This window comes from Nilaparvata lugens, chromosome 2, assembly GCF_014356525.2.
Source record: "Nilaparvata lugens isolate BPH chromosome 2, ASM1435652v1, whole genome shotgun sequence".
Taxonomy (NCBI): domain Eukaryota; kingdom Metazoa; phylum Arthropoda; class Insecta; order Hemiptera; family Delphacidae; genus Nilaparvata; species Nilaparvata lugens.
The window spans coordinates 16,513,292-16,534,057 of record NC_052505.1 but is presented as its reverse complement, the minus strand read 5'-3'; the positions used below and the strand labels follow the sequence as shown (position 1 = coordinate 16,534,057).

The window sequence follows — 20,766 nt, the reverse complement described above, 5'->3', positions numbered from 1 at the left end:
ATTCTCTTGTAATTCTGTGGTGATACGTTGCAACTCTCTCATTTATGAATAATATATGTGTTAGGCAGGAATAATCCTTTTTCAACTGCGCGTCGATGTATACACAAGGCTTTTTGAAATTTTGCATTTTAAAGATAATATGAAAGGAAATAGTTATTTGTGCAACTAGTGCGCAAAGTGACAGTTTGCTGCACCGAAAGAAACGTTTACGCCCGAGCCGTAGGCGAGGGCAGAATGGTTTCTTGAGTGCAGCAGAGGAACTTTGAGCACGTATTTCACATTAAATTTTTCCTACAGTTACCATTGAATATGAAAATAAAAACCTTAATCTATTGTCAAATAGAATGTAGTATGTGTGTTTGAATGGCGGGGAAGCGGCTGTGTGGTGTGCGGTGTGTGCTGTGGTGGCACTGTGCTGTCGCTGTCCTCCGTTATGATATCTACTTAATAATTTGCGCGTTGTGCTTCGTTGCACCTCTGCTCACTATAGCAGCCCACTCACTGTTACCAACTTCATTTTGATTTTGCTGCACTGTAGCTCCATATAACCTACTAAGTATTTTGCGTTGCCATGTTGCAAATCTGGAGTGCAGAAAAATTTTTCCACTTTTCAACGTAACTGTAGGAAAAGGAATTCTTCTACTCTAATATCACTATTATGTATCATCTACTCTGAAGATAGGATTAATCAGACTACATATTATTCATAATCAATCAGCTGACAAGTGGATTACACAGATGGCTGGAGTGACACAAGAGAAATGCACCGTTTAACGGTGCATGCGCTTTGTATTCAATCGTACTTCATAGCCGCTTTTTCATGAGCTGTCTCATGGTCTCATATATACAGCGCGAATTCGAGCATGTATAGGGCATTCCTATTGCTTTCTCTCTTGAATAAATGAGTCTTTCTCAATTTGATAGGCTAATAATAATTATTGTACATGATAAACGGAAAATACAATTAAAAAATAACTAAATAAATAACTTATAATAATTCTGAATAAAAGAAATTGGAGATTAAAAAAATGTTCATTATGTTGAATATTGTCTACAACTAAAATAGTTGTTGATTTATTAGTTGATTAAATTTCCAAGATGATAAATATTGTCCATAGAAATAATTAAATGAAAATAAAAAATTAATAAATTTATTAATCAATTGAAAAGAATTAAATGAACTAAATAATGCTGGAGAAATTATAAAATTTTGACTGAAAAAAACTATCAAATATTTGAGGAATATTTTCATCAGATGGAAAGATTATCACGGAAATGGATGAATACAAATATTCAAACGTGAACTGAGTTTGTTAACATTTCAAACAGGTGACATTAGATACTTGTGGATGAGAAAACTGCGTGAGGTCTACTGTTCACAGAACTACTAGTAATAATTAGTTTTACTGACTTCGGGATGGTAGTTGATGCACTTGTTGGGGCGGCGCCTGTAGAGATCGTGCTCGTTGGGAGATTGGCAGGTCTGCGGCGTCGCATCATCGGCCACTATCTCTTGTGGGTCTATGCTCAGGTGCTTGTTGCCACATGGGCACAATGTGTCCACTACCAGCAGTATCAGATTGCTCCTGGGTATCTTCTGAACGCTGAACGGCCTACGCATTCATTACAACAATTCGTACATCTAGTGTAGCCAATTTTCGAAAATTTTCCAAAGAACCTACTGTAGAACAAGGTACGCCATAGTGGAGTAGATCAATTTCCACACAGAAAACACTAAAAACGTAGAGGACACATAATAAGAAATTTTTATTGTAACTAACTATTGTATGTAATTGTAATTTATCTAATATTTTCTGTAATTGAAGTAGTAGTTTTAGTTTTTTTTTGGAAATAATGTTTTTCAATAAACATTCATTTATTTAATAATAGGTAGAGAGATTGATACATACATTTCATTAAAAATGTTCACAAGGCTAACCGCATTTGGTTACATAATTCATTTATAAATTATAAAATATAAAATAGAAAATTTATAGATCCAAGATGCACAATAAATTATTCATTAAAATTAAAGTAATATAACATGGCCTACTAACATTAAAGACGAACTCACACAGCAACAGACAGACGGAGAAAAAATTTAACGAAGACACTGATAAGATGATACCATAGGTGTTGAAACATGTATGTAACTTTTCAATAAATTCGTGATATTATTAGACAATATTGTAGTGTTTCATTATGCATTTTTAAAATCAATTTGAATTCATTGCAAAGATAATCTAATTACTTCTCCACCCAACAAACAACCTGAAGTAATGATATACGAATATTTTTCCAATAGTAGAGAGATTTTAATGAATAACTCACTAATTTCAGTCATTTTGTGGGAGGAGGACCTCATTATTTCATTTAATACTATCATGGAGGAGATGGATACCAGAACAGGCTATTTAAAAAAGAAACATAATCTTTGAAGTGATGATGTCATGGAGCTCTATAGCAGTTTGTTCCACAAAATATGTGAATCAGATCCTATTAATTAGAGTTATAATTTAATGTTGAATTTCTCAACCACAATATAATATTAATGTATTCCCTGGATACTGCACACTGCTAGAGATGATTCAAGGTTGAAAGTAGATGATGCGTTGTATAGCGAAAACACTTCTTACTATAATCCATTTAAAACAACCTCCGACTTGGAGGGATATGCGGAGCAGAGTAGTGAGGGAGATCAGCCAATTACAGTGATGAATAGAGTCATAGAAAGAAGCTCAGTTGCCAAGTTGTCTATCAGACTCAGTCGATGCAGTGCTTTCAGAGAGAGGAAACTATGTATGCTTATCATGAGCAGTTGAACACTCACTAAGGCTGGTTACAAAACGATTAGTCAAGACAAGACTTAGTCACAATACTTCACATAATTGCTTATGGAGTCATGTCAAATTCAAATCAAATCAAATTTTTTATTCACCAATTAACAACAGTTTTACATGAAAATGAATATATAATTTGTAGTTGAATAATTGGCGTGGATAGAAAAAGAAATCTTGCAATGACTAATCAGTGTGTGTTGCGTCATTAGCAGCAATGTGAAGTATTGTGACTAAACGTGACTAGTCTTGTCTTGACTAATCGGTGTGTGACCAGCCTAAGGCTACAGAGACTACAGAACACTGTCCGCTTCAGTACGGCAACATCGCCGCCGCTGTATCTCCACTTTTCTCGGCTCCGCATATCCCTCCAAGTCGGAGGTTGTTTTAAATGGATTGTAGTAAGAAGAGTGCAGATTAATAAATAGGTGAGTGTTTAGTGTTTACCTTTCACAACCAGTGACGTGGCAGTTGGTGAGTTTGCCTTTGAGTGGATTGCTGTTGTTGAGCCGGGCCGGCTGGAGGATGTAGAGGTCGACCCGCTTGTTGCAGGGACGCGCCCGCTGCGTGCGGTTGGGAGGGGGCCGCGACGTCGCCAGGGGGGGCGAAGCCATAGCGGGCGGCTGCGGCACATCTGGGTAGCTCATGCCCGGCTCTTTGTCCTCGTTCGAATACGTTTTTCCGCTGTTTTCATCGAAATTATTACTGCTGCTGCTGCCGCCGCCCGTGATTTCGTCGTCTGGAATTTCTGCATAGTCTGGATAGAATTCTCCTGAAAATGTTGAATTGTTTATCATAGGAAAAAGGTTGAGATTAGATTAAAACTTGATCTGCGAATCTGGATAAAATTCCCCTCAAAATGTTGAAAATTTTCAATTATTGTTCATCGTAGAGAAAATATTGAGATTAGATTAAAACTAGAGTTAAAAATATTAGAACCATCATCATTCGTCTATGGTTCACTAATGCAGTCAATTCCTTGATTACAGTAGTTTGCCTCCCATTTATAAAATCTACATGCTTTTCCCTCCACACACCATCAATTGCAATAAGGTTCGCCTCAAATGAGCCTATGAAAATTGAAAGAAATGTTTAATAAACAAAAAAATAATAATTGTATTCATGTCATATAATCAAATTGAATTTGAATTGATGAATTCTTTCATTGATGAAAGTCAGCTCATGCTTCCCAATTCATCGCCTATGATGAGGTTCTAATCGATCATTTTTATTGATTTGCCCTTTATTTTTAAGAAGTAATGATAATTTTCCCAATATTTTCAATTCAGCTCAATAATATGCTTCCCAATTCATTGTCTATAATGGAGTTCTAATCGAAAAAAATCGATCATTTTTCTTGATTAGTTATTCATTTTTATAAAGTAATAATAATTTTCCCAATATTTTAAATTGATAATTGTACCTACATGTGAAGTAAAATATAGTAAAGTTTCAGTTTTAAACTTCTCAATATGCGTTTTTTAGAACTAATCCTGAAAAATATGTACCGTTCCTAAGGAGTTTGAAAACACACATGCTATGAGATTTTTATTACAGGATACAGGGAATGATTTAATTCAACAGTGATGAAACAGATAATCATTAAATGATGGGAATGAAAAAACAGACTTATAGCTTGGATGATAACTCTATACATTCCTGTTTCATGGTAATCCGTTGCCAAGCATGGGTATGAGATAAGATTTTGAAAATAAAAGCCCCTTGAATGCAAAAACTATAGTTAAGAAGAAGTTTGAGGCAGTATGTGACCTACCTATTCAACAAAAGACAAACAACTATTTCATTCAGCAATTCTGCAGAAGTCTTTGTGGAGGAATTCCGTAATATTGAGTCTGTTTCTTGTTTCACTGTTGAATACTTTAAGGAATAAAAAATATATTTGAATTCTTATAGTTGGTTTTCAATTTTACTTCCTACCGTAATTCTGAATGACTGGAGGAGGTACGGTACATGATGAAAGATAAATTCCAATAGATACTATTAATTTGACACTTGCATACATTAGGAGAGAAGGTCAATGGGGAGAAGTTACCAGAAGAGTAGCAATAGGATGGGCAATGTTCAAAAAGTACAGCTATCTATTCAGATCCAAGATATCAATGGAAAATAAGAAAAAGCTGCTACAAACGTGTATCCTACCAGCAATTTTGTACGGCTGCGAAACCTGGACTATAAATGAAAAAAATAATTAAGAAACTTAGAATCACCGTAAGGTCGATGGAGAGAGTAATGATAGGAGTGACAAGAAAAGACAGGAAAACAAAATTATGGATTAGAAATGAAACAAAAATTGAAGACATGGAAAATAATCAAGGATGCTACAGATTCAGATCAGAAAAAAGGATATACAACTGAATGCTTTGAAAATTAATGGTGACATAGTCACACTGAAAGATAATCCTAGAGAACTATTGAGTCATGTAAATAATTTCTTTGTTAATATTGGAGAGAGTATGGCTAACAAAATATCTGAGACTCTGAATAAAAATATTAACGAAATTATAGCAGATAATGTACCAGAATTGCATGTACAGAATAATATGTTTCTTTTCCCCATAGATGAGAAGGAAATAATAAACACAATTGATTCTTTACACATCAATAGTGCACCAGGCCTAGATGGATTAGATAACAGGACCTTGAAAGGAATAAAAGATTTAATTTCTAAGCCTTTAACTCATATTTTTAATCTGAGCTTGTTATATGGTACTTTTCCAAGAGCAATGAAGCAAATCTGTGTCAGACCTATACATAAAGCAGGCGATAAACTAATTATTAGTAATTATAGACCTATTTCACTGATTAGCAATGTATCAAAAATTTTAGAAAAACTAGTTAATTCAAGACTAATAAGCTTTTTAGAAATTAATAATATTCTTTCTCCTAACCAATTTGGCTTCCGCAAAGGTATAAGTACAGAATTAGCTGTACTAGAATTATCAAAATTTGTAACTAGCAATTTAGAGGAAAAGAATAAATGTCTAGCAGTATTTTTAGATTTAGCAAAGGCCTTCGACTCTGTTTCCCATGACTTATAATAAAAAAGCTTGAGGCAATAGGTATAAGAGGAGTGCCACTTGAATGGTTCAGATCCTACCTCAGCAATCGACAGCAAAAAACAAAGGTTGAGAACCATATGAGTGCAGAGGGTTCCATGAAGTTTGGAATACCTCAAGGAACAGTTTTAGGACCAATTTTGTATTCGATCTTTGCAAATGAGTTGTGCTCCATTCAAATTCAAGGTAGAGTTATAGCCTTTGCTGACGATACAGCACTCCTTTTTCAAGGAAAAAACTGGGAAGAAGTGTTCCAACAGCAGAGATAGAACTCACAAAAATCACTAGTTGGTTAAGAAATAACTTATTGTCATTGAATTCAGAAAAAACAAAATTTTTAGCTTTTTCTTTAACAAATAGCACAAAACCACACATGACAACAATGAAGCTCCATAATTGTGATAGAAATTGTAACAATAATTGTAATTGCCCACTAATAGAACGCTCTGACAATATAAAGTATTTAGGAATAATAGTAGATGATTCATTGAAATGGAACAAACACATAACATATACAACTGCCAAAATAAGGAAGCTTATATACAAATTCTATCAATTAAGGCGTATCATAGACAAAGAAATGTTAAAAACTGTATACTTAACATTAGTTGAATCTCTTTTAAGGTACGGTCTGTTAGTTTGGGGTGCAGCTAACTTCAGTTTTATAGATCCATTATTTAAAACTCAAAAACGCATTTTGAAAATAATGGAAACAGGGAAATCCAGTTTTCAACTGTAGAATTATTTATAGAAAATAGAGTACTCAGCGTTAGGCAATTGTATATATTGTTGTTATTAGGGTATATGAAAAAACATCAAAATAGGAACCATATCATAAATCATAGCCATAATACTAGAATAAGAGAACGTTACAATCAAGAAGTACCAAGAATGAATACAGCGTTTGGGCAAAGATCACTAGGATATTTAGGGCCTAAAATATCTAATAGAATACCATTAGAAATCAAAGGAGAGGAAAATTTCAATAGGTTCAAAAGGAAAATTAGACATTGGTTATTCAGTATTGGGATACAAAGTAGTGAGGAACTAATAGTAAGTAGGATTTAGATTTAAGCAGTATTCTTTTTAAATAAGGTAATTTATATGTAGAAAATAGTACCTCGGTTTAGTATCTTTGTACTAGGTGATGCTTAGGGTAATAGATATAGTTTTAGATTTTTGGAATTTTTGTATTATCTGTTGTAGCATAAATTAGTATTAATTTGATGATAACCTCGACACATATATTATATAGTGAGGTATCATTTTTGTAAACACTGAATATTGTTATATTATTGAAAATATATGAAAAAAATGTAGGCAAGATGATAATAGAGAGAAAATGGAATTGGGCTGGACATATCGCAAGGACAACGGACGAAAGATGGATGAAAAGAATACTGGAATGGTACCCACGTAATTTGAGAATAAGTAGAGGAAGGCCTTCATATGGATGGGACGAAGAGTTCAGAAAAGTATGCGGCGGAGCGACGTGGCAGAGAGTTGCAAGAGAGAGAAAGAAGTGGGAGAGAATGAAGAATGTTTACAAGGAAGTATGGCTGTACAAGGATTGACACACTCGCTTTGGTTGAAAATTTATTTTTATATGGACTTAAAATTGATGTACTCAACAATATCCTATCACAAAAGGATATTCCCCAGCAGCTGCTGATTATTGCTTAATACTGTAATTAATTTTATAATGTCATATAATTTTATTTGAAATTTTGTAATGAACCTGAACAAAGCAATAAAAGGGATATTTATTTATTTATTTATTTTATACATTAGGGGTAAATATAATTGATTACCGTAAGTATTGCCGTCATTTGTATCTTCTTGTGCCGCCGTGAAGTGTGGCTCCCAGAGTGGTGTGAGATGGAATTGCATTGACAACCACATCAGATGACCGAATAACCAGCGAGCAAACCAGGCTATCGGCTGCCACGGCATCTGTCAATATTACAACAGAATAGCAATTATTAGCCCCTAACAATATATTTATCTATACTATTATAAAGAAAAGAATTGGCTTGAACATGTATAGGGATAGGAAATACAAGAGTGACGCATATCACGTCTGAACTACTGGAGTGATTAATTTGGAATTTTGCAAATAGATTCTTAATTTACCGAGGATGGTTATAGCATATAAAATCAAACAATCTTTCTAAGTTTGTTTCAATCTGTATAAGTTTATCTGAATATAGGACTATTTTTAGTTCTTCAAGAATTCAGTACGTCAAGTTTTCAGTTAGTATCAGCATAGAGTGTCAGACACTAGCTGCAAATTAATCTCTAATAGGGTTCGGTCTCTAGGACATTTATTATTAAATCAAATCTGATGGACCAATAAACCTAATAGATTTGATGGTACATTATAATAGTGTCTTAGAAACCGTACTTACTTGTTTTATTTTAAATTTCGTTTCAACGAATTAAATTTTAGCTTGAAGTTCACCCTTCTAGACCATATTTGAATTGTCGAGTCTTCAGATCCACAGAATTAGATCAAAAGGTACATAAATATAATACTCCGTCTTTTTCAAGTTATTTCTTGGATGTACGTTTGCGCTAATTATCATGTTTTCATATTTCATTTCATAATTTCTTTATTCATAACTTTGTACAGTGTATACAATGAATAGTGTCATAAATATATATCTTTGATTAGATACAATTAAAAATAAAATACATAACAAATAAAACATCTACAGAATACAACAATACAAACATACAATACAATTCAACTCATAGGAGCTGATCTCATTCATTCAAATATTCTTCGATATTATAAAGAGCTCTTCCAGTTAAATATCTCTTTAATTCCAATTTGAATTTATTGGGATTCAGCTCTTGTTGGATTCGCGTCGGTAGCTTGTTATAGAACTTGGCTCCTATGTATGTGGGCTTCTTCTTATAGAACTCAAGTCTATGGCTTTGCAAATGTAAAAGTTTATCTCTGTTTCTAGTGCTATAGCTATGATTATGTCCTAACGTCAAAATATTTCCAAGATTTTCTTTCACACTCATAATTGTCTCAAAGATGTAAAGACTGTAAACTGTCATTATATTCAAGTGAGTGAAATGTTCTTTAACTGATGCTATGGGGTCTAGGTGTAAAATTATTCTTATAGCTTGTTTTTGTGATTTGAGAATTGAATCCATGTTCTGATTTGAAGTAGATCCATAAAGACTTATACCAAAGGATATTATAGAGTGTATGTAGGCAAAATAAATCATTTTCCGCGTTTCCATTTTACAAAAGGGAGACATTTTTCTAAGAGCATATAATCCACTCGATACCCGTGACAAAACCCTTGTGACATGTTCTGTCCAATTCAAGTTTTGATCTACTGTTAATCCCAAGAGCTTGGTAGAGTTGAACTGAGAAATGACTTTGTTGTCCAAATTTATTGAAGGAAAAAATGTTTTTACCTGCTGTGTAGTAAATGTCAATAGGTTCGTTATACTCATATTAATTATTAATTTATTGTTCATCAGATGTTTTGCCAAATATGTAAACTGTATTCTCCCCATTTGATGTGTACAGCTCGACTGACATAGGTAACAATAGTTACTCAATTATACAATATTCTCAATTTTTTTATAAAAATATCTTGAGTTGAGTTGATCTTACCGAGCATGAGTAAGCGCCTCTGTTTAGGTTGGATTTCGTGTCCACACATGCGCCTTGGTGGTCCATAATGGAGATTTTCTTGTAAATGCCATCTTGAACCAACGAGTCCATAATTGTTCCATCAGCCTGGCCAAAGAACATTCCCGTCTGTTCTGCTTTCTCAGAAAGTATTATGAATCCGTTATTATCCAGAACGTAGCAATCAAGATCTGCTGAGGCACATGTTTTCTTGCAGCCAGTCTTCACCGTACACTGTGGAAATATAAAAATATCAATTAAGCTGTACGGTAATTTATAAATATCATTTGTTTTTACTAGATAATTTACTTCATACTTTTTAACCGATAGGTAATTTTTGTTTAGGTATAATCATAGAGAAAATATAGCATATAATACAGATTTTGCTATCTTTTCTCTATACGGTATGGTATGGTATTACTATCATAGGGACACGTAGGATTTTTACTATATTTAATGGAATGATTAAATAAATAAAATAAAATTTATTGAAGAAACAATACTGTTTTTTTTTTTTTAATTACATTATAATAATTACTATCAGTGCCCTTATTTTTTATCTTTGTATTTCTAAGCCCGGTTGCACTAAAGCCGTGATTAATTTCACCGGGAACCAATCAGAGAAGCCTTGTTTGCGAAAAGCCTTCTCTGATTTGTTTTAGTGAAATTGATCACGATTAAAAATTGACCGGATTTTGTGCAACCGGGCCGCATTCTTAATCAAACAATAGATGTTTTGACGCAGTCAAAGTTTTAGGAAGTATGTATGTGAAAATCTAGTTTTTTTGCTCCATTTTCTGAACCTAGTAGGCTAATGTCCTACAACTTACGCATTCTCATTGTAGGGTAGCTATAGGAATACTGTTTTTGTGGATTTTATGATTGAGATATTTACTACCGGCATTTGTTCAATCGTATATGGGACACTCACAGCTGATGTGACGTTGATGAAATGAGAGGCTAGAGCTGAATGCTGGAACTGAATTCCTATGACGGCCGCTGGAGCCCTGTGACCCTTGTGCTCCACAAAAACAGCGTGAGTGGCTGTCACCAACGTTTTCTCACTATTACCTGCACATAAAAATCATCCAAGAAATTTAGTTTTTAGTCGATTTATTCATCCACAATAACCAAACGGACTTAGAAAAATATCAATCTATTCAAATGGAAGGAATAATGCTGAAGTTTAAATAATCATGCGAGATTCCAATGATTTATTATTTTTATGATAGGTACTATTCTATGTCAACTATTGAATTTTATGATACCTAATATTTACGATACTCCTGTGATATATTTATATGATAGACTGTGAATCCAGGGAAATATTTAGAGTGCCTAGCAGCACTATCAATTTTATATCCTATTATATTAAGCGAGCAATTTCTGTTTATAATTATATGGTTATATGTCCAACGGATCTCGAAAACGGCTCTTACGATTTTCACAAAATTTGGAACATAGTAGGTTTATAATAGGAAGTTTTCCCAAGTCATGAGACCTAGTGCAATCGAATTTTTATATCATAAACCAACTATGTTACAAATTTCGTGAAAATCGTTAGAGCCGTTTTCGAGATCCTTTGAACATAAATAACCAGATAACCAGACATAAAAATATAAACAGATATACAGAAATTGCTCGCTTAATATAATAGGATAAATAACAAGCGAAGCTCGGTGATCCGATATTTTTTATTAATCGTCACGTAAAGATGTCGGTCCCAGATGTATAAAAACTGTATTCAAATTAAATAATAAAATATAAATTGAAAATAATGGAATCAACTATAAGTTCAAGTGTAATAAACCATAAATTCTGAAAATGAATAAACGTGTCTACCACATCTCTAAGATTATGAATGTAAATGTTATATTGTTTAGCTATAAGCCTTAATAATACAAGGAAACTTACCAGCATTGAACGGTACAGAGAAGACAAAACTTTCTGGTTCAATGCTGTGTTGATCGACCGCTCTCTTGTACCAAACTTCATCCACTGCTCGACGGTTTGAATCACTGAAGAATCTGTAAGGAGAATGCATATTTAACATAGAGTAGAGAAAGATAAATACCTATAAAATTCTTTAGTAGTTTAGAAACTTTGTTTGCAGGTAAATATTGAAAATACACTTACTTTTTCATGAGAAATGAGGAATAAGTTCCACTCCTAACGAGGAGTTCAGAGGCTGATGAAGCTCTTCCTCCTCAGGAGTAAAATGCATTCTTCATTTCTCATCAAAAAGTGAGCGGTTTTTCAACATATATATGGAAATACTGTGTCCAAACTACAACAGAGTTATTATGAAATGTTCCGTCATGAAAAACAACATATATTATCGTTCTTTGAAATAAAAGGAGTTTCCTTTTGAAATAAGCACTGGCTTGATAAGCACATCATGCTCTGTTTATTAAAAAAAAAACTATTAATGATTTATATTTCTTTTTCTTAATATAATATATTTCCAATATTGTAATAATTAAGTAAGAATAATATTAAGGCAGAATTCTGCAGGATTTTTTATTTTACAGTTATTATAGATAGGAATTCTTTCCCCACACACGGTCCAATAGTTTTAGGGGGGAAATATTTATTTTTCTGAAAACATTTATTATTGAATTGTAATGTAAATGTTTTATTAATGTATTTTTTGATGGAAATAGATTGAATTGAACATTCGAAACAGAACTTTTTAGAACTGAAAAATATTTCTCACTAAATAATATTTCTAGGAAAGAGCATTATGGTATCAATAAATAAAAATAATCTAATTCTATAGTCTTATTTATTCAATGATACACAAAACACAATCGATTTAATTCATCAAGTCTTGACTTAATAGACTCATTGAGAAGACTTGAATATCTCAACTCCGCCTGATAAAAAGTATTTTCACAATCAATTCATTTTGACAATATTATTGGAAACTATCATTGTCTAGTCTACTGTCACAATAGCAGCGAATATACAGTAATATTTCTATAATAATAATACGATTTTTATATTGTAAATTGCATTTTTTGGAAATAAATATCTTTCTGTCGGTTTTTCAATAATGCCAATATTTATTATTCCATAGTCTTGCCTCTCCAATTATTATAATAATTATTTGTGAGCAACTTAAATTCACTATTTTTGTACGTTCCAACCCTAATTTATGTACTTTATTACTTTTACATAATATTGATTGGCTGCTACTCAGCAAATTTCTCAATCTTCACACATTCAGATTATTCTGGAATATATTCATCTAGAAAGATCTGGTTTTGTGAAAGTGCGATCAAAATGTGTAAAAATATAATTAACTTTTAATGAATGACTTACGGATCACTCTGCATTCCTCCCTGTCCCTGCCACCTCAGTAGTCCACTGCGGGTCGCGATGAACGTCTGAGCCACCCCAAACATTTGGTACCCTTGCCTGTGAACATTTCAAGAGACATTCATAAAATAAAAATAACCACAATTGTTAACATTTTCACACAAGCGGCTTGCTAGCGAAACTGAGACCAATAATATCGACTGGAGCGAATTCTACAGAGGATAATATTATTGAAAAGATAACTATTTGTAGATGGAGAAATAAATATTTTATTATGAAATTATTGAAAAGATAATTATTTTTTGTAGATGGAGAAATAAATATTTGATTATGAAATATTGATAATATTTCTTACAAATGATTACTTTGACTCCTATTTGAAATTTAGCAGAGTACGCAAGTTTCCAGTTGTACCAAAATACATACATGCTCTTTTGCGATAATTTTATCTGACGCAGTACGGGTCAGAGTCAGACTCAGGACCCGATTACCCGGTATATAACAGTTTCACTTTATATAATGGCGCTTACATCTTGTACCGAAATACTGGCATACATAAATATTGATTTAGAGCTTGAAGAAATACCACAGTAGTATGACCATATAGTAAATAGGCTACCACACAGTATGCCTAAATACCACAGTGGTAGTTGATTTAGAGCTTGAAGAAATATAACATTGGTATGACATTTTCTGCTGTTGTGTTTGGTTACAAAATTACATAGTTCACAGTAGAATTCGCTCCTAGTCTGACAACTTGAGAGTAAAGATGTAACTAACAGTTACGATGAGTGCAGAACAGAACAACATTTAAAAGATTGTATGCTGTTGAAGTGATGGATGAAGAGGAATTATATTGATTTTCAGGTTCAGGCTTGCCCCCAGTCTCAAGCAGAATTGATCAGAAATTCAAGTTTTCCAGCAATGAATTAGAACAAATTTACTATTTTCCAACGAATATTTGATTTCCTACCGTATTGCAATATAAACCCTAGTTTTTATTCGAATACATATGACAAATTATAAGCTTTTGTGTTATATTTTTGACATTTATGTTATGAAGAATCACTAAATTTAGTCTTTGACTTTGATAAAAAACATCATTTGAAAATAATGATATAGACTACTATTGATAACTTGAATAAAAATAGTAAAAGCATTTTTCTGTTGAAAGAGTGACCCTCACGGTAATCCTAATCACCCGTTGGACCGTGTTGATATATTAGTCTGATTTGCGAATCAAATGCAGTAAAAATTATGGAGTTATGGAATTTAGAGCGAATTTCATACAATTGTAAGGTCAAGAAAGAATGTTTGAAAACCACAGCTCAGATAGCAAATCATAATACCTGAGGCAAACATAATTTATTACCTAACTAGCTTTTCCTGAACCTTTGATAAAATCGGTGATTCAGAACTCTCAAAAACTGTTATTGATTCTAGTGGGTTGCAAGTGATAAGAAGGAAGAGTAGCTTCGTCTAATTAATTAATATTATTAATCCATCACTTCAATAATATAAATTTCAACATTAAATTAGTTTCCTATTTCGCATCTGTATTTGGTGAACGGTAAACACATACACACACACACACACATTATGAACGAATAAAATTCACTTATATCCTTTTCGTAGTGCATTGAAAGATTAGGATGAAGAAAGTTTTATTTTATTAGGATAAAATATTACAAAATATCACAAAATATTTATTAGTATGTTGAAATCACATTAGTAACATGAGAATTATTCAATACACAAAAGTACATTAATTATTATGGAATGAAAAGTCAGAGTTAGTAATGAGTACAAGTTGAAATTAAAGTAAGTACATTAATGTCGCTAATATGTCGAAAAATGTAAATTAATGTTATTAACACTTCAAACATAATTAATAAACGTTAATCACATAGAATTTCACATTTTAAAATAATAAGGCTTAATATTCAAAAGTGAAGTATTATTTCAGCCTAATTCAACTGGGATTAGCATTTAAATTGAAACTATATTTGCTCATTTTTATATACAAAATAATGAAATGAACGTTCATTTTTGTATAAATAATGAAATGTGTGTTAATGTACGTGGAGTTGGGACCAAATATTGTTTGCCTTGAAAATTACGAGAATTATTTTTTCTGGGACTTCTTCAAAGACGTACATGCTCTGTGTAGAACATAAATCGCCTTTAATAGAAAAAAACCTTAATCATTTAATTAAAAATTATTCCTAAACAGCCAACCCACCTAAATTACAAGCGGCTTATCTAAGGGATCAGAGAGGGGTATTTTAGATTGTACAACCCTCAGGAATTGCAGCTCTGTGTCCAATGCCCTGGTCCCTTCCTAGCTATTTATAAGAAGTGAGTTAGTAACGTTTTGATTGTTATTGATCAGAGTTCGCATCAGTAGAGTTTGACTTCCATTCCCATGAGATAATGGGTTTTGAAATTTCATTATATTATTTTATTTCATCCATTATTCATTCATTTATTCTATGTGCTTCTGTATTATTTATGTTTAATATTGGTTTGAATATACTATTTCGAAGTTTTTTCTCTTTATCTTGTATTTGTTATACACCAAAAAAGTGTTTTATTGATTTCACAGATAATTGAATTTATGGGGTTTGCATGTTCTGGGAATATACCACACCACTTCACAACAGAATGAAAATATTTTTTTAATATTTCAAAGTAGGCTATCCCTTGATTCATATTCCATCCACCCAATTACTTTAATATCATTTATCAGTACCAAAATTAAGGAAAATTATAGTTTTGAGTGGAGTGATCTGACATGTCATCATCGCTTGCTGAAATAAGAGGCGCTTCCAAAGGTTTGTTAGACATAATAGAATATTTTGAAAAAAATGAAAACTTTTTCTTTGACATCAGTAATATATTGTAATTTATTTTAACTCCTTTGTTTTTTTTCATATTAGCTTGATTTTGTTTTGAATTGATGCTCTGACTCAGCGGACAGGATTTTTCCTTTGCTGGGTGATGCTAGTGTATTTATTTAAATCGTTTTGTTCTTAAATTTTCGTTTGTTTTAAATTTGATTTCCATTAACGAATTATCTTTAAGGTATTAATAGAATTATTTTATACTTTGTCTATTATGAAATGTTAACATGATTGTATTAATTTTGGCAATAAAAATTATTATTATTATTTTATCTATTATTTATGTCTGAATAATCTTATATATTTTTTAGAGCTCTTTTTCGTGACAAATAATTGATATCATAGACTAATTTGACAAACTATTGAACTATTTCCACTAACGAGCTAAATTTATTCAACTGCCAAACTTGATTCTGCATACGTCATTACTCTATAAATAATATTTGTTGAGGATTTGATAATAATTACTTTGTTGGTTGAATATGAATGATACCATATTTGTTTCATTTGTCAAATAATATAATAAATGGTTGGATTATTCGTGATTTATTTTTTGAATATTTGTTTGGATATAATAAGTTATTTTGTTGAAGAAGACACATGTTTCAGTCTTGGTAATCAACATAATGATTTAATCAATATAGTAGGCCTATTTAAAAATCATGTGAATCAAATAAATCCTCGCTGCATAGAAAAATATGTTAGTTTGGGGATAATTGGAAGCAGAGTCAACAAAGTTTAAAATTGAAGATTGTAATCAATCCTTGACATGGAAGAAATAAAATCAAGTATACAATAACATATGTAATAAAAGTGTTAAAATAGAATAAAATCAAGTATCACAGCCTACTATAGATCCAAAGTGAGCCATGCAAGTATACAATCACAGTATGAAATCTCAAATCAATAAATATTATGATTCCCAGTCTGTTGTTAAATTATATATTTAAAAGAATTCCTAGAAAAAATAATAAACCAAACCTTTCAAGTATCTACAAGTTGTTTATAAGTATTATAATAGATTAGATTTGATAGGCACGTCCAGTTGAACCTCTATTGATTTATATATTGTTTGTTATCATCGTGAGAATTCTCGGGATCATTATGATCATGATAGATTTTATCTTGATGTAATATTTGGTACGGTATATTATTTATAATTTCAAGTCTACAGTATATTTGCTTAGTAAATTATGTTTCACCTTAGAGAAAAGATGGCATAATCTGTGGTACCATTGTGCATATGATTAGCTAAAGTAAGTGGGTATAAGAGTTTTATAGAATATTGATGGAGAAACATGGAGACAAAACTGCAATCAGAGATCGCCAGTTCGTATATTATTATTTTGCGCTTAGATTAGTAGTCTATATGCCTACTGTTTGAATATAAATGTGATACCGGTAGTTACGTTTATATATATTCTCAAGTACATAATAAAAATGATAGATAGGGTAACAGTAGTGATTCATACAATAAATCATAATCAAAATGATAGGGAGAGAAAAAAATAAGGTAACCTTGTGCTATTCCCCTCCCAAATTTAGATAAGGTTACACATAGTCCGAAATAATCAGTAATACACATTATTCATTTATTAGTATTTTTAAAAAACACAATCAGAATATTTTAATGAAAGTAATTCATAACAAAACATTCATAATTGAATAACAAGCAGTTGAAGAATATCCATGAATAGTAATAACGTACTATACAGTATTAAATTATACAATTAATAATATGAATGCACTGTATATTTTATTATGAGAATAATTCTCCTTGATGAAATGTACTTAATCACTCCTATTTGATAAGCGTTATGAATATTCTTATAAGAATATAGAATCTGATGAATTTTAGCAATTATAACAAGCAAAATATTCACAAATTGGAATCGAGCTTATTAATGAAAATGTACTATGAAATTTGCCTGATTTTCAAATAAACACCTCTTCCGAGAAAACCCAAAACAGTAAAATCAGCTAAAAAACTGGTATATAAACAGCTTGGACAAAACGATTTATCTGTTCAATGATGATATGGGTTGAGATGAACAACTATTGAGTTGAGATGAATAAGAACATTTTATCAAGGTCAAAAATGAGAGGAATAACAAGCAGGGATTGTTACAAATGATAGACAATTTATTAGAGTAAATGTGCCCCTCCATTTTCTCTACTTTTTCAAGAAATATGTACCGCGGTTGAAAATTTTGAAACTGAATATAAAAGCGAGCGAAGAGAGTATTCTGTATTCTATTGAGCTACCCTCTCGGGGATATTTTAAAATATAAATATGATTGATTGAAAAAGTTTTATTTTTTTGCAATTTTCCTAGGCCGCCAGACCCACGTCTGTCAATTATTGGACCCCAGACTTTGATCTTCCAACATCGTACATAATAATTATATCAACTTGCCTTGAGCGGCCTAGGATTGGATTGATAGAGTACCTATGCCTAGCCTCTGTATCGCCTCTAAATCTTATCAGTAGATCGAGAAACCATGGTTCTATTTATGTATAGGTATTAGTTTTCAAATTAATAATTATAGCTTATCTCGGATTATGAACTTCGAAATTTTTATACTGAAATTATTGTGTCATCATTTGTAATAGCCCTGCTTGACCATTATTGAAATATACAAAAATGATATTATTTTGTTCATGAATCAAAGCTGAAATATAAAATGGGAGTATCATTTCCAAAAGTAAAACTAAAATTTATAATATGATACACACTCATAAATTCTTTACGGTATATTACATGATTATTATCTCATGATAAATATAACTTTCAATAGTAATAAATCTCACACAATCATCTTCAATTAATAGTAATGGATTCGAATAATTATTATAGGTGAATAATTACACAGAAAATTAGAAAACACTCATGAACACAATCGGCAAAAATGCCATAAAACAATTGCTATTGAAGAAAGATCACAATCAAGTACCACAAAAAATTATATCAGACAAGCTTAGGGAACTGCAACTCAACTCAAATATAATAACCCATGCATAATTTGTTGGACAACAATAAATTTTGTGCGTGAAGAATATTCTGAAAAGAACAAAGTGAAGAATTCCTGCTTTTCTAAAATGTGCTCAATTCAAAATTGATGTTTTTAATATAGATACATACACCAACAATGAAACGAATCTACTCAAAAAATTGACATCAATGCAATACTAATAAATTACTGTATTCGACAAGAAGAATTATAGAAACACAAAAAATATAAGACACAAACTTAATCTATCGTTGTATTAAACACAATAAATATAATATCAAATTACCCCCATAGTCCGCTTTCACTCCCAACCAACTTATATGCACTTACATGTTAAAGTAGGTGCTCAATCTTCCAATAAACTAAACCTTAAACTTATATGAACTTTTTTGTGTTATGGGTATAATCTTCACATGCTGTGTATTTTTATCAAGAAAATGGCTAATATTTCAACAGAGATAATTTATTTTGATAATTTTCTACATACGGTATATTATGTATTCTACATTACACATTTCTCATATTTCTTTGCTTGCTCTATTAAAGCGATCAGCTCACGGTGGAGAGAAAACTGAGTTTTGTAAGTCTAGTATCGTACTAGAAAAATTATAATTTTCATGAAAAACTAATCGTAATATACCGTACAGTATTATTCACATTGACTCATTTTGTCAAATAAAAATTAATTTTGCATGACTCTGAAAATAAACTTGACTATTTTTTCAGTTTCGGGGTAAATGAAAATCATATTCATTGAAATAAGCTAAATAAAATTGACAAGTATTCTGGGGAAAATAATTTATATCATAGAAGGAAATTCATTAACAGCGTTGCAATTGATAATTTAATCAACCCAACAATCAATATACTACTTGTTAAATACTGAAACACAATAAAACTTATTATCAGTTACCCTTTAACTTATTTTATAATATAACACAACTAGTTTCAACTCTTCAAGAGATTGAATAGATTTATACTTGAAAATGGCTCTTGTACAGCTGAAACTAGTTGTGTTTTGATAAAATAAATAAGGTAATGGAATTAATTATTATTGTATTTCAATAATCAGCCCTAAAAAGAATAATAAATACTGTACGGTTCTTGGTTACTAAAATGTGAAGTGCTATCTCACACAAAGGTGATTAGTATGCTCTATCATCAATAATCTACATTCAACCCATTGCCTCATTGATAAAACTTAAAACATTAATTTCCTTTCCTCTTAATTGTCTTATTCATTATTATGTAGATTCAAAAATAATTGAAACTGATAAACAACGTATCACAATACTCTGCCATTCTTGACTCTGTCATATTTATTATTCATTGGTAAAAGCTTGGTTTTGTCATATTTACGGGTGAAACTTGATTGTTGGTTTTTTAGAGGAGGATCATGACATAGGCTACACAATTGAGCTAGATGTAATGATTTAGCACGCGATATACTTTACCTGTATAGGAGAGCCATCAGTGTGGCGATGGGGCTTCGCAAGAATGGACGGATAAATAGTTAGTGCGGTGAACAAGGCACAGCGCAATAACAAACGCTAAACTGGTTCTCACAATAATCACTTTTACGAAAAAATATGTTACGTTACTAGGAAATGAAAAAAAAATGCTATTGGAATAATGCTATGTTCTATCTTAAACAGGCTCTCATTTTGAGCCTTCAGCCATCAGTTTGATTTACTTGAAGCACAAAAAATAATGTAAAAAATGACATTGCCCCCGTTCAAAATAGAATAAAATGACTGTTTCAACCTTTCAATTTCTTTGAAAAGTGATGTTTATCCCACAATCAAAATAACAATCTACATTCTCCATTATTAGCCGGAAATAACAAGTTGTCTCATGATAAATGTATTATTGTATTATTGTAATGTTTTATTGTATTCATATTGACATCACTGAAATGGGGTTTACGTATCAAATAATTATTCATTTTCATATTATATT

At 31.5% G+C, this 20,766-nt stretch overlaps 1 protein-coding gene across 2 annotated transcripts in view; it reads right to left on the bottom strand.

Annotated features, from left to right (window-relative positions):
* Positions 1–20,766, bottom strand: part of LOC111052093 (voltage-dependent calcium channel subunit alpha-2/delta-3) — a 114,037-nt gene that overhangs the window by 6,762 nt on the left and 86,509 nt on the right. The window contains exons 21-28 of one of the 2 annotated variants that reach the window (XM_022338717.2): positions 20,262–20,294; positions 12,897–12,992; positions 11,487–11,599; positions 10,504–10,643; positions 9,555–9,806; positions 7,726–7,867; positions 3,285–3,609; positions 1,412–1,613 (exon numbers count right to left, since the gene is read on the bottom strand). In XM_022338717.2, coding sequence (XP_022194409.2) covers positions 1,412–1,613; positions 3,285–3,609; positions 7,726–7,867; positions 9,555–9,806; positions 10,504–10,643; positions 11,487–11,599; positions 12,897–12,992; positions 20,262–20,294 — 1,303 coding nt within the window. The remainder of the gene's footprint in view (positions 1–1,411; positions 1,614–3,284; positions 3,610–7,725; positions 7,868–9,554; positions 9,807–10,503; positions 10,644–11,486; positions 11,600–12,896; positions 12,993–20,261; positions 20,295–20,766) is intronic. The other variant, XM_039420694.1, reaches the window with a different exon arrangement.